At 34.7% G+C, this 13,157-nt stretch overlaps 1 protein-coding gene across 4 annotated transcripts; it reads right to left on the bottom strand.

The window, feature by feature from the left end:
* Positions 1 to 553: 553 nt before the first annotated feature.
* On the bottom strand, positions 554 to 10,275 carry LOC137825993 (eukaryotic translation initiation factor 4G-like). Of its 4 annotated transcripts, none has more exons than XM_068631823.1 (10): positions 9,869 to 10,275; positions 9,490 to 9,757; positions 9,046 to 9,185; positions 8,708 to 8,857; positions 8,474 to 8,541; positions 8,307 to 8,363; positions 6,660 to 8,018; positions 3,584 to 6,564; positions 1,154 to 1,348; positions 554 to 1,058 (listed from the first exon to the last, which is right to left on the bottom strand). In XM_068631823.1, exons 2-10 carry the CDS (start codon positions 9,654 to 9,656, stop codon positions 728 to 730), a joined length of 5,448 nt encoding a protein of 1,815 aa, XP_068487924.1. In that variant the 5' UTR covers positions 9,657 to 9,757; positions 9,869 to 10,275; the 3' UTR covers positions 554 to 727. The 4 variants fall into 4 exon arrangements, with proteins under 4 accessions (XP_068487924.1, XP_068487925.1, XP_068487927.1 ...); XM_068631824.1 differs by having other exon boundaries at positions 8,474 to 8,538; XM_068631826.1 differs by having other exon boundaries at positions 8,474 to 8,538; positions 9,046 to 9,153; positions 9,869 to 10,198.
* Positions 10,276 to 13,157: the final 2,882 nt, after the last annotated feature.

The following is a 13,157-nucleotide window of genomic DNA, read 5'->3' as shown; positions in this document are numbered from 1 at the left end:
AAAAGCATTTCAAGTGGCTGAGAGACGGAAGATAATATGTAATAAAAAATTTAAAATTTAAATTTCACTTGAAAATGCTAGAGTCAAAATAACTTATAACAAAACATACATAAATGTTACGGAAGATTTTGCCTAAATAAAAATAATACGAGAAAATGCATGTGCAAACTGCAACTACAACAGATTCATAAAAGTTTGGTGAATTTAAGTAAACATTAGTTTCAAAATAACACGCATGACTTACATTACACCATTAAATTTGAATGCAAAATCTTTCGGCATGCTCTAAAAGTCTCGAATCCTATGTTTGTAATTTTCAACTTGGTTAACAGAGCAATACCGAAACTAGAATAGGAAAAATGGCGAGTTAATATTTGAAAGCAATTAAGCATGTGGCGTTATACTTTATCAGATGTCCCATTTACATCACAGTTTTACTAAACTAGGAGTCTACCTATACAGATGCACGTGATGCAGATCAATATGGCAGTATATTTTCATGGACAGTTGAGTGATACAAGACTAAACCAAACCCCTCAACTCATGACTAAAATTTCCAGACGCTTAACTGAAGCATTTTATAATTGCAGTGAAGATATGGCAGAAAAATAATATTTAGACAGAAATCCGAACATAAAATCTCCCCACCCACCTCCATGGAGAACCATTTCTGAAAATTTGAGTATCCTATTAGCACTAGACATAAATAAATATTTTCCTCTATCCCCTAAATAAATTTCTCTAACTTCCTTGATGTGCGAGGTTCCGGCGGCCGGAAGGTCTCCAACCGCAAGTTGGAGCTCGCACAGATCTCACTCAAAACAGCATCTCCCTCCTCCATTTTTATTACCTCCAAGGTGCTTCCGAGAACATCAGCTGCAAGCCCAACTTTTAATAGGCTTCCCGGTTCCTCTCCACCCTCATGTATTAACTGTCCAATCTCGTTCAAAGAGACTACATGCTCTGTTATAGCTTTGGCAAAAACACGGCCAAGAAACTCTGCTGCTTTGGGGGCATCATTAACCGCATCTTCCAAAGTACTAAGAACAGATTCAAACCTAGCCAACACAAAATGTTAATGAGTAACAATTCATTTTATTTACAGAACGATAGATTCTTACAATTAGTCATCATACTATCAAAAACATCTCACCCTTTGATGAGCTGGGCTTGACCCAAGGGTCCATCCTGAGATTTCACAAGCTTGACAAGCAGCTGGGCCAAAAGATCTCTCTCTGTGTCCTTCCTCTCAAAGGAGTCTGTGACCCAGAGAGAAACCATGGAAGCATGAAAGCTTGGAGAGTTCAGATCTTTGATACATAGAACAACTTCACTCAAATCTCTGGCACTGGATTGAATAACCAAACAGTTAGAAGAATACGAAGCAAGACAAAATAACTAGAAAATATATCTTCACTATAACACTACAAATATTAGAAATCAAGATCCCTTGACAAAATGCTTAAAAAAGCTTATTTAAATGAAGATTCAATAGTTAATCATTAAGCTAATTTTTAATCATGAAATATAATTTGTATTGAAACGTAAAATTCAAACGACAATGAAAAATTACTTCCAATATATCATATCATATAGATGATATATATTGTGGTGTTAAATGTCCTAGAAATAAATACAACAGCTAAACCACAAGTCTTATAAAAACATACTAATTAGTTACATCTGAGTTAGTTAAGACGTTATTTTTTACACATGGAACAAAACAACGAAATAGCATAATATAGTACGTGCATTGAATGAGTTAAGTGGAATAATCAATTAGAATAACTTAAATGTTGCTTAAATATCTTTTAGTTTAAGAATTTAAACTTTATCTAACTTTTCCATTTTTTTCACAAGGAAAAAAAATGACAATGATTAAATGGTGTGATTTGTGTCAGGGATATAAATTGCACAAATCCATTCATGTAACTTACTATGCAGAAGTCATTTGATACAACATCTCACGAGGATTAGAATTGTGAATCATAAGTTTCTAATTACTACGATCACAAGCTTAACGGGTGAATCTATATCTTGAAACAGTTTCAACATTAACCTGATGTTGCAGCAAAAAAGAATTTTAAAGTGATAGTAGCAGTAGCAACAAATACAGTTTGAATCCGCACAGGAATAGAAATAAAAGCAGGGAGAAACAAAATTAAACCCCCTATTGTATGGTCATCACTTTGCCCGATGTGGATAAAGTGATGAAGGGATGTTAAGATCTTCACATGCCATTTTTTTATAAATTACACAGTTGGAAAAAGTAATTATAGACCAAACAGTGATACAATCAAATAAAAGCAGGGAGAAACAAAATTCAACCCCATGGTATGGTCATCACTTTGCCCCATGTGAATAAAGTGATGAAGGGATGTTAAGATCTTCACATGCCCTTTTTTTTATAAATTACACAGTTGGAAAAAATAATTATAGACCAAACAGTGATGAAATCAAATAGTCAGAACATTTTGCTAATACGGCAAACAGAATCCATTTAACATACTGCAAGTCCACAACCATAAAAAATTACAATCAGGGTTCAAAAAACTAAAACAAAAAAACATAATTTAAAGTGAAAACTAAACCCCATTGTTTGGTCATCACTTTGCACCACCACGTGCATACAAAAGTAAAGAAAGGAAGTTAAGATCTTCACATGGCATTATTCTATGAAATTATAGAATTAAAAAAATAACCAGGTCAAAATATGAGAAAAAAATAGAACATAAAGTCAACTATTAAAAATTGATGTATACATCAAATGCATAAACATTTTTTCTTCACAATTACTAATGCTAGAACCCACAGTAGCCTGTACAGTGAACTTGCCATAATTATAGACCAAACAGTGATCAAATCAAATAGTCAGAACATTTTCCTAATACGGCAAACAGAATCCATTTAACATACTGCAAGTCCACAACCATAAAAAATTACAATCACAACTGTAAAAGTCAGGGTTCAAAAAACTAAAAAAAAAGCCATAATTTAGGAGTGAAAACTAAACCCCATTGTTTGGTCATCACTTTGCACCACCACGTGCATACAAAAGTAAAGGATGTTAAGATCTTCACATGGCATTATTCTATCAAATTATAGAATTAAAAAAATAATCAGGTCAAAAAATGAGAAAAAAATAGAACATAAAGTCATTATTAAAAATTGATGTATACATCAAATGCATAAACATTTTATCTTCACAATTACTAATGCTAGAACCCACAGTAGCCTGTACAGTGAACTTGCCATAAATAACATTGTTCAAAAATGTACAAATAATATCAATATCACAATACAGTTTTTCAGTATCCTTTGAAAGCAATACATTTACTGACACAAAACAATACAAGACACAATACTAACCAAACAAATAAAATCCTTCACCCAAGGGGAATATTCTGTCTTAAAAGTGAAACAGGGTGCTTTTAAGTGAGAACCAACCAAATTTCTTATATGGGGGTTATAATTAAAAACTAATAAATACTAAATTGTAACTTGTGTTTCTCAAAGAAAAAGCACAATTGGCCTAACAGGCTGAAACAAATGGATTAAAGACACCATAAAGAGAAAACAGTACCTGTAGTATTCTCTGATTGCTAACATGGACATGTCCTGTAACCGATCTTGGGTAATATTTTGGGAGACTGCTGTCCCTTGTGTTCTGGCAGGTGGTGAAGTTACAACAGGTTTTTCAATAATCTTATTTGCATTTCTAAAGTCCCTGTTCGCATAATTCACATTATGGTCTTGAACACTAGATTGATCATAAGTAGAACCAGAAAATCTATCTGGAGCATATCTTGATGCAGGATCATCCCTAGAGCTGTATGAAGTGCGCTCAGACAAATTATTATAACCATTAAGACCAGTTGAACTTGAAACTGCAGGTGGACCTCTAATGGACATTCCTCTGGCAAGACCACCCATTGGTCCCAAGGTTATTGATTCATCACCTAAAGGTCTTTGAGGTAAGGGAACTGACAATGTCCTAGTCTCGTAAGTTTGCCTTTCCTCACTACGAGCATCCTGGGAACCATATCCACGAACTTGATTAGGCAATCCACGCACTCCACCCATCTGAGCATTAGGAGATAACATAGATGACCCTCTTGGACCAAAATCCATAGGCATCCTTCTAGATGGATTGTTGCCTGGACCACGACCCAATCTACCAGCTTGGGCCATCCTCTCTTGTGAAGCATCTCTGTGCACCTCCTCAATCTTCTTTGGACCTTCAACTTTTCTTCTTTGTTGCCATTTATTCCTTCTCAAATCAATTACATCCTTCAGCATGAACCTCACCCTAGAAGATAAATTCATGTTGTTTGACAATGATCTCATCATTTCAAAATATGCATCCATATGTTCTTTGGCTTTGGGATGATCAATCATCTCCCCAATAGTACTCATCAGCTTGCACAAAGCTTCAATATCTTCTTCATCTGGATCCTGATACTGACCCAATAACTTCTTGATGCATTCATGCATAATCCTCTCTGTCAACATTTTCTTCTTATATAGTTCTCCAATCAATCTGATATTTCCCAACATCCGTCTCCTTGCCTTGGTTCGTTTGTCTTCTCTTTCCTCTTTAGACAGCTTGACCTCACCTTCATCAGCCTTATTAGCTTCTTCTTGCTCTCTTTCACCCCTTTCAAATTCTTCCTGGCACTTGTTTAATAATAATCTCTTAAAAGTTATCTTTTCATTGTCTTGACTGAGATCAGGCAATGCAGCAGCCAGATGAAAACAGAAATTGGCATACATTTCACAGAAGGTAGGCTCCATCAAGGCCTTCTCAAAGATTTGTGAGATGACACCATTGAGAGTAACTACATTGTCAATATTAACTGCTCTAACCTGATCAAAAAGCTTCTCAAAATTCTGAGGAGTTAATTTGTTTAATATGCCCTTCAACTGCCTCTGCTTCGCCTCTTCCTCATCGGTCACTTTACCCACCTCATACTTCCTCTCAGCTTTGTGCATCATCTGTAAAGGAGTTTGAGGAGATGGAATTAAACCCCTATGCTGGAAGTTTGTAGCACGCTGCCACCTTTCTCCATCAGGGCTATTTCTTTGCATTCCTCCCTGATTTACCATGGATTGCATTGGACCAGAAAGAATTCCTCCAGCATATTGCACAGGTGTCTGTGTTCGTGGATTCCTTAAAACACCAAAATTACCTCCTTGGCCAGGACGAAATCCTGCATTACCACCAACACCATCCAAACGCATACCAGAATGATATGCATTGGAAACTTTATTCCATTTGTCGTCCTCAATAATACCACTACCACGACGAGACATGCTGCCTGACCTATCAATAATTCTTCCAGTAGAAGGTGAATCACGTTCAATTACATGAGAACTAAAATTAGGATTAATCAAAACCTCAGCTATGTCTGCTGTGATTTCAAACCCTTCAGGAAGATCAGAGCATTGCTCTGAAAATTTCAAAAGGAAATCTCTGGAGTACTTTTTGCCGGTAACTGCACTTCCTTCCCTCTGTTCAGTTTCATCTGAAACTTCTAGTTTTGGCGTAGACATGTCAGCAGCTTCCTCCCAATCTTCAAGTTCAGCTTTACTCTGCTTAGATTGCTTGTTTGCTACAGCATCTGACAGTGCAGCATCAGTAGGCAACTGCTCTAAATTTCCAGAAGCAGAATCACTTTCTGTTTTTTCTGCACTTATCACAGATTCTTTCTTCTCCTCAGGTCCCGTGTATGCATTATAAAGATCAGATGACCCAGCAGCATCGGCCTTCAGAAGAATCTCTTTTCTTTTCTTCTTACCCTTTGATGTAGGTTTCACCTTACTAGGCTCTGAAACCAGTTTGTCCTTGGTACCTAATGCTGGAAGAGACACTGCACCACTGCCAGTACTGTCCGAACCATCCTTCAAATGTTTTGAAGATGTTTCTATAATATCAGCAGACTGCTGATCAGATGTGCCAGAATTTGTAGAAACAGCTTCATTACTAATTACACCGTCATTTCTGATCAAGGAAACATCTTTTGCATCCAAAGCAGTATCATCAGCCATCCCCTCACATCCTGCACTAGAACTTGTAGATCCATCCTGCCCGGGCTGCACAGACCTCAAGGCTACATCCTCAGTGTTTAGCTTTACATCACCCTGCTTAGTTTGTTTTAATTCTGTTCCACCAACACTGACATCTTGTTTACATCCTTCAAGAGACAACTTTTCTGTTTTATCCACCACTTCCATAATATTTGGCTGCAATAGTTTATCCTGTTGTAACAGTTCCTCTATCTCAGCACTCTTAAGATTGTTAAAATCATCCACCCGTATAAAATGTCCTTCTGCTGAAGCACGAGCTAACACTTGTGTAGAATCGTTAGTTTTCATTTCAACAGCATAAGGCATGCTGCCACTAGTAGCTGATACTACGTCTGAAGCTGCAGCTGAGAGATTTTCCCTGGGAATTACTGCAGAATGGTTTGTTTTAGTTCCCACAGTTTCAGAAACTTCATCAGGGATACCACCATCAACAGTTTGGGAAGGCACATTAACCACACCAGGAGATTGCACAGCAACCTTGTGAGAAAGAAAAAGGTAAAGGAATGTTCTCTCTTGAAGGAAATCAAAACAAATGAGGAAAAAAATGTTTTAACAAATATTAACTTACGTACCAGATGCTGTGATTGCCCTTTCTTCTGTATTTTCTTCTGATTATCCTTCAAAGAATTTGACCTACTAACAGATTCCTTCTTTATGCCTTCATTATTAGGTATAACTGAAACAGAATCTTCACTAGCAGCAGATGTAGAAAGCAACAAGGAAGCTGATGCAGGCCTTGCAGAAGATAGATTTGGAAATGAGCTCAAAATTGATGAATCAGTGGATAACTTAGACTGCTGGGAAGATATTTCAGCTATTTCAGACCCTTTTAGTGGTGCAGAAGAGAAAGTATCACCAGGTGTTGATGAAGAACTAGGAGACACACTCTTTTGGGTACTGGAATTGGCAAACGAATCTGCAACACCAGATCCTCCACTTGGCTTAATTGACACAGAGGTTACTCCTGATGGAGCAGATAAGATTGCATTATGCACATCACGGGAAAACTCTGGATTGGGTAGTTCAGCATTTCCAGTAATAGGAGTGCCAGCTTTATTAACAGGCAGGGAACTATGAGATGATGAATTTACAAAACTAACATTCTGCGGACCATGGCTCACAGCATAATTAAATCTGGGTGGCTGGGAATTAGGTGTTATCTGGCTATTAGCAGTTGGATAAAAGAGAGAATTGGTACTATATGAGCTCGATGAATAGTAATTAATAGGATGAGAAGCTGCAAATTGCTGGGCAGGCTGAGATTGAGAAGCCATACCAGAATGAGGCCTCACACCAGATGACCCACCATCTGAATATGCATCTGCTCTTTTATCAAGTCTTAGCTCTTCATGTGTCTCAGGATGAGTTATCTTGACAGGAGTAGTTTTACGAGGACCACCAAACTTCCCTCCTTGCTGAGGTGGATATTGTGGGCTAATTCCAATACCCATGTTGCCTAACTGATGGGACAACTGAGGGCCAATTTGAGGAGTGAAACCCATGCTTTGGCCCTGATGCATGATTCCCTGAGGATGGATGGGATGAGGTTGAAGGTTTGGAACAAAAACCGGTTGTTGCACTTGTGTGGCACTTCCAATTGGCAAAGGCATTGGCAATGGCATCTGAAGCGGTGCTGATGACATACCTTGAGATTGAATCTGTGGATTGGGACCACCAAAGTGTACAGATGCCTGTGACTGGTGGTATGGCATTGGCATTGAAATTCCAGTTAAAGGAATGACAGAAGGCTTCTGCACCTGGCTTGCTGGGGGTAACGGTGACACTTGAGTATCCTTTTTTGCCCTAGGCGCAGTATGAGTCTCCCCAGTATTAGATTGGTCAGTAACACCTGCCTCCTTCTTCACTGCCTGCTGCTTTGGAACAGGAGGAGTTGGCACTGAGGATGCAGGTCTAAAAGAATCATGTCGAGCCTGCATGTTATGAAATTATACACCAAACAAATGCTTGAATTAGTATGCAAACAGGAGAAGAAGACAACTTGAGCAGACTGAGTACTAAAACATAGATGCGTGCACCCACTTGTCAGATTTTAATTTTTGAAAAAGGAATTCCTAATGAACTTTCTAAGACAGAAGGAGTTGACATCAGTGCCATCAATTACACCCTCATTCCTTCTAAAGTATTAGCCAGCAAATTTACATCTATATTGTTGTACATATAACAAGGAGGTGGAAGTGAGCAGAGAATAAACTGCAAACCTGATCGCGCTTCTGCTCATCTATATTAGGAGGAGCTGAGCTTGTGCGAGCAGGAATCTGCATGTAATAGCAAAACATGATTAACCCCCTATGCCTACAGGAGCTTTGATACTGCACAAAAGTTTACACCAGGAGGACAGTAAGCATTTATTAGATATAAAACTTACAGCCATCCCATTCATAAAGCCAGGACTGATGGATCCAAATTGGAAAGGAAATGCCTTAGATGCATCTGCTGGGGCAACAACATTCAGATCACTCTCACAAATCAGATGTAATGGATAAAAAGTTATTTCAAACATGTCACTTTACTATGACCCCAAACTACAATTGAGAATAAATCTTCTTTTAATTTTCGGTACTTAATGGACAGCATCAAAAAATTTACAAGGGCGACATACCCTTAGCAGGAGTTGTAGGAGCTGCTGGATCAGAACTCATAGAGAGAGGTTGAGAGGTAGGAGCTTTTGGAACAGCTCTGGTGCTCCTTTGCACAGCTGACGATTCAAATGGCTTGGCAGTTGCATTCGAAACTGGCGCATCAGATACTCCTATAATAAAACATAACAAGTGAATGGTGTCCATAAAAACAATATCAAGAGCTCAAATAAATACATAAAATCCGCTTACATTACAAATTGGAATGTGCATATAATTCCCCTCAACAACATAATACCGCACTCAAAAACAAATTAAGCGAAGAAACAATTTTGAAAAGACATATTTATATTAAACTTACCATGAATCTGCGGCTGTACGTGGGAACCGTTTGGTACGGTCCGGGCTGCATAAGTACTATTAGACTCAGCCGAATTCACCACTGCAGGGTTTACCCTAGATTGGCCACCTTGTGCATTGTTATTAGACTTCTTGTTAAAACTAACACAGGCAACAATAAATCAATAACAGAACAGAAACAAAATAAAGAACAAAAGCACGCCACTTATAAGGGTTAAAGAGAAAACGCAAGCAAATCATATAACCCTAGGTCACCGCGCAACAACCCCAGTTTCAATCAACACCACCTCACACTGAAAACAACCCAACCCAACACGAAATACAAAAAAAAGGTTAAATAAAAATCACAATCCCAACACCTTTTATTCATGAAAACACACAAAAGTTCAAAAAACAAAGAAAAATAAAATCAAACCCACAAAATTACAAACCCTACCAAACTCACCTCCGGTTTGAGGAGAGCGACGGAGAAGGCCCGGCGCCGCCACCGCCGCCTCCGCCCCTACCGTACGCACCGCCGGAGGAGCCTCGCTGTTGATTGAAGCTGGCGGATCGCCCGGATTTTCGGTACACAGAGTCGCTCTTCTCGGACTTTGATTGATTGAAGGACATAAATCCCAACCCTTAAGTCCTCAAAATCAAAGTTTCTTGAAAAAAAATTACAAAAACACAAAAGGAGAGGAAAAGATAGAAATTTTCCTCCTCAATTTCCCCTGCAACGAAACAAGCAGATCCACGTCATCATCGCACGCAATCAAAGGCAGGCCGTACGAGGAACAAGATGAAAAAAAAAAGTGAGGTTAGTGGGTGAGAGAGTGTGGCACCTGAAGAGTGTGCAATTAGGGTTTCTTTATGTTTTCCTTTTTCCCTTTGTGTTGTTATTATTCGGTGGATGGTTCTTGGCAGTGGTGTGTGTATCTGAGACCGATGGATAGAAGAAGGGAAAGAGCGATTTGGGAAGAGAGAGAGAGAGAAAGAGAAGAGAGAAGAGAGAGAGAGAGAGAAGAGAGAAGAGAGAGAGTAGTGAGCGAAAGCGTGGTAACAAAAACGAAAAAGCTCGTCCTAAGAGTGAGGCTTAAGAGAGTGGTCAAAAGAAAGGGTAGGTTTTTTAGGAGATCACTTCAGAAACGCCTCGCTCGCGCTTTTGGTGAGATACATCATAGATACCCTCCTCTCCTTCTAATTTCTTTCTCCCTTCACTTTCTCAAAATCAAATAAATAAATAAATCATAACCAGACTCCACCTTTACACAACATTTTTAATATTATACTGTAACAAACTAACACCTATTTACCACATTTTTTATTTTTATATTTATTCTAAATTAATATATAAATACTCTTACACCCGATAATACAAATAAACTATAACAGGTAATGTTAATTTTTTCTTTTATTATCTTTTTCTTATTTTTTTAGAAATTATCCTTATCTTACTTCTTTAAATTTCTGCTGTATTATCCAACAGTTATTAGGATTTTTCCAAATCATATTTTGTTGCTCTAATCTTCTAAACTATTATTATTCAAATGATTTTAACATATCAGATTATGAAATTAATAGTCAGATAAGATGCATAAATTACCATAATTATTTTATTTTTATTTTTTCATTGATTTTAAAAATCTATCCATTTAACTTATAATCGTAACTGTAAGTTTTTTTTAAGAAATGTAAGTGATATTGATATTTTCGTTTGTATATTTTATTTTAGATTCTTCTCCAAAGAATTTAGAGTAAATTAAGTTAAGACTTTGTATGATTTTTTAAAATTACATACAATACTTTTACTCTCTTGTTTATCTTTATTCGTTCTTACCAGTGGTTTAAAACACATTACGTTGTATAGTTTTTATATGGAAAGTTGTAACTAATATTTAACATCTTAAAAATATCTCATGCGAATATAATTACTCTAAAACTTATTATATTATGTTACCATTAACACGTGTCTAAATCTCTCTAAACAATTAACACATGTCTAAAGTTTAAACTTTTCTAATCAAATATTGCAGTGTTTTACAATTAAATTGATATTTAAAAAATCGTTTTCAAAATTTATTTTGTTTATTTGTATAACATAAATATTTGGTTATATGATTAGAATTTCTAATAAGTATCACTTTATATATAAATTATATTATAATTGAAGTTTATAATAAAACAATATATTTTAATATATAAATTATAACTTTATTTATTAAAAAAGATAAATTGTGGTATAAGATTATTTCTAACTGTTAATAATTCCTTCAATAAAAAATAAAAAATTAAAAAGGATATACGGTTAAGAAACAAATACACTTATACACTTAATAAAGTAAAGAAGGGTTAAAACTATAATTAAAAAATATCTAGTATTATAAGAGTCTGTGATATATAATTTAAATTAGGAGAAGAGGACTTTCGTCCTTAAGATTATACTAAATGATATTCATATCTTAAATATACATTTGCTTAGCAAGTATTTGTGTTTTTTAATAAAATAATGTTCATTTTTTATTTAAAAAGAAATATCTTTTTTAATTTATTACAAATTTTAAATTTTTAAAGATTGATAATAATAGAAAGACTTGCAAAAACTTTATAATTGTCACCAGATATTAAATAAAATTAGTGGAACTCATTAAAATACATGTAAAAATTCAGGAAATAAGAATAATAGAGAAATTTGCAAACTAAAATTAATTTTCAGTAAATACTAAATTTATTAAAGATTATAAAAATTTATTCTCTAAATACATATTTTAATTTATAATATATAAAATAATAACGAGACGTGCTTTTCAACTCTTTGCAAGATTCTAAAACACGTTATCATACGTTTACGTCTTCTTAACCCAACCTAATTATTTTCTTAATATTCATTATTAAATTGAGGTTTTAATAAGGAAGTGTTAGTAATATTATTATATGGAACAATTTTAATAACATTTTTATCCATATTATTTTTTAATTTCGTTATAATTTTTATTCTAATAGAATGTCTTATAAGATCCAAATGTTAATATTAGTATTTTATTTGATTGTTGATGTTTTAAAAATAGACAAATATTTTTTCAGAAATCATCTAAAACTCATATATTAAATTGTATGTCACGACGATCTACTTTATTGAAAATATTTTCTAAGACCTAGATCTTAAACTTACTTTTATAATAAGAATTGTTTACAATAAAAATTTAATTTGAAAGAAAGTTGGATTAATGTTTATATATCAAAACATCTCTTCATTTTGAGGGAGATGATTTTACTGTTCACAGGTATATACTCTCCTCCTCTTCCCTGCAAAATCCTAGATCCAAACCATTGATATCTTCTCACTTCTTTCCTTGTGAACAGTACATTCATGGAAGCAAACATAGCCTAAATGTTTAGATACTTCAGTATTATTATTTAGATCCATAAAATTTCTCACTCTTGTAAGCTATTTAGAATAAATGTTTATCATATTAATACATTTCAACCTCAATTCTATTAATTCAATATATACACATCAAGTGAAATAAGATTTAACTTCAAAACCTCTTGTACTAACCAACTTTATCTAATTTATTTTTAAACATGTTAGATTTATAAACATATCTAATTCTGATATGAGATAGTAAATATCAAACAAATATTTTGTATAAAACTTGTATTAAATATGTCCTACAAGATAGTAACATCTCACTCAATAAAATAGTTTACAAGCGAATCTCATTTCTATACATCAAGATAAGTTTTTTACATCAACATTTGTATATCCACCAATTTGTTTCAAGTGGTTAAGAATTTTCCCTCAACTAGTTATTATATAATAATCTACATTATTTAGATAACTAATGAAGTAAGGATACATGTATATCTCTTAATTATAGTCCTTGTACTTAATACTTATAATATTCAAATTAGTAAATATATTGTCTAAAAATATGTAACCTTAGAATTATTCCATACAATACAATTCCTTCCATTCAATACAAATACATTATTACTCAAATGAAACAAAACTAAATTAAATTAAATGTTACATCATTAAACATTTATATACATATAAAAGATTTAAATATACATTTTAATTAACTCATACACTACTTGAGCAACCTATTTTATTTAAATAAGAGAAGGATT

Source organism: Phaseolus vulgaris, chromosome 8, assembly GCF_000499845.2.
Source record: "Phaseolus vulgaris cultivar G19833 chromosome 8, P. vulgaris v2.0, whole genome shotgun sequence".
Taxonomy (NCBI): Eukaryota; Viridiplantae; Streptophyta; class Magnoliopsida; order Fabales; family Fabaceae; genus Phaseolus; species Phaseolus vulgaris.
This window is presented reverse-complemented; position numbering and strand designations above follow the sequence as displayed.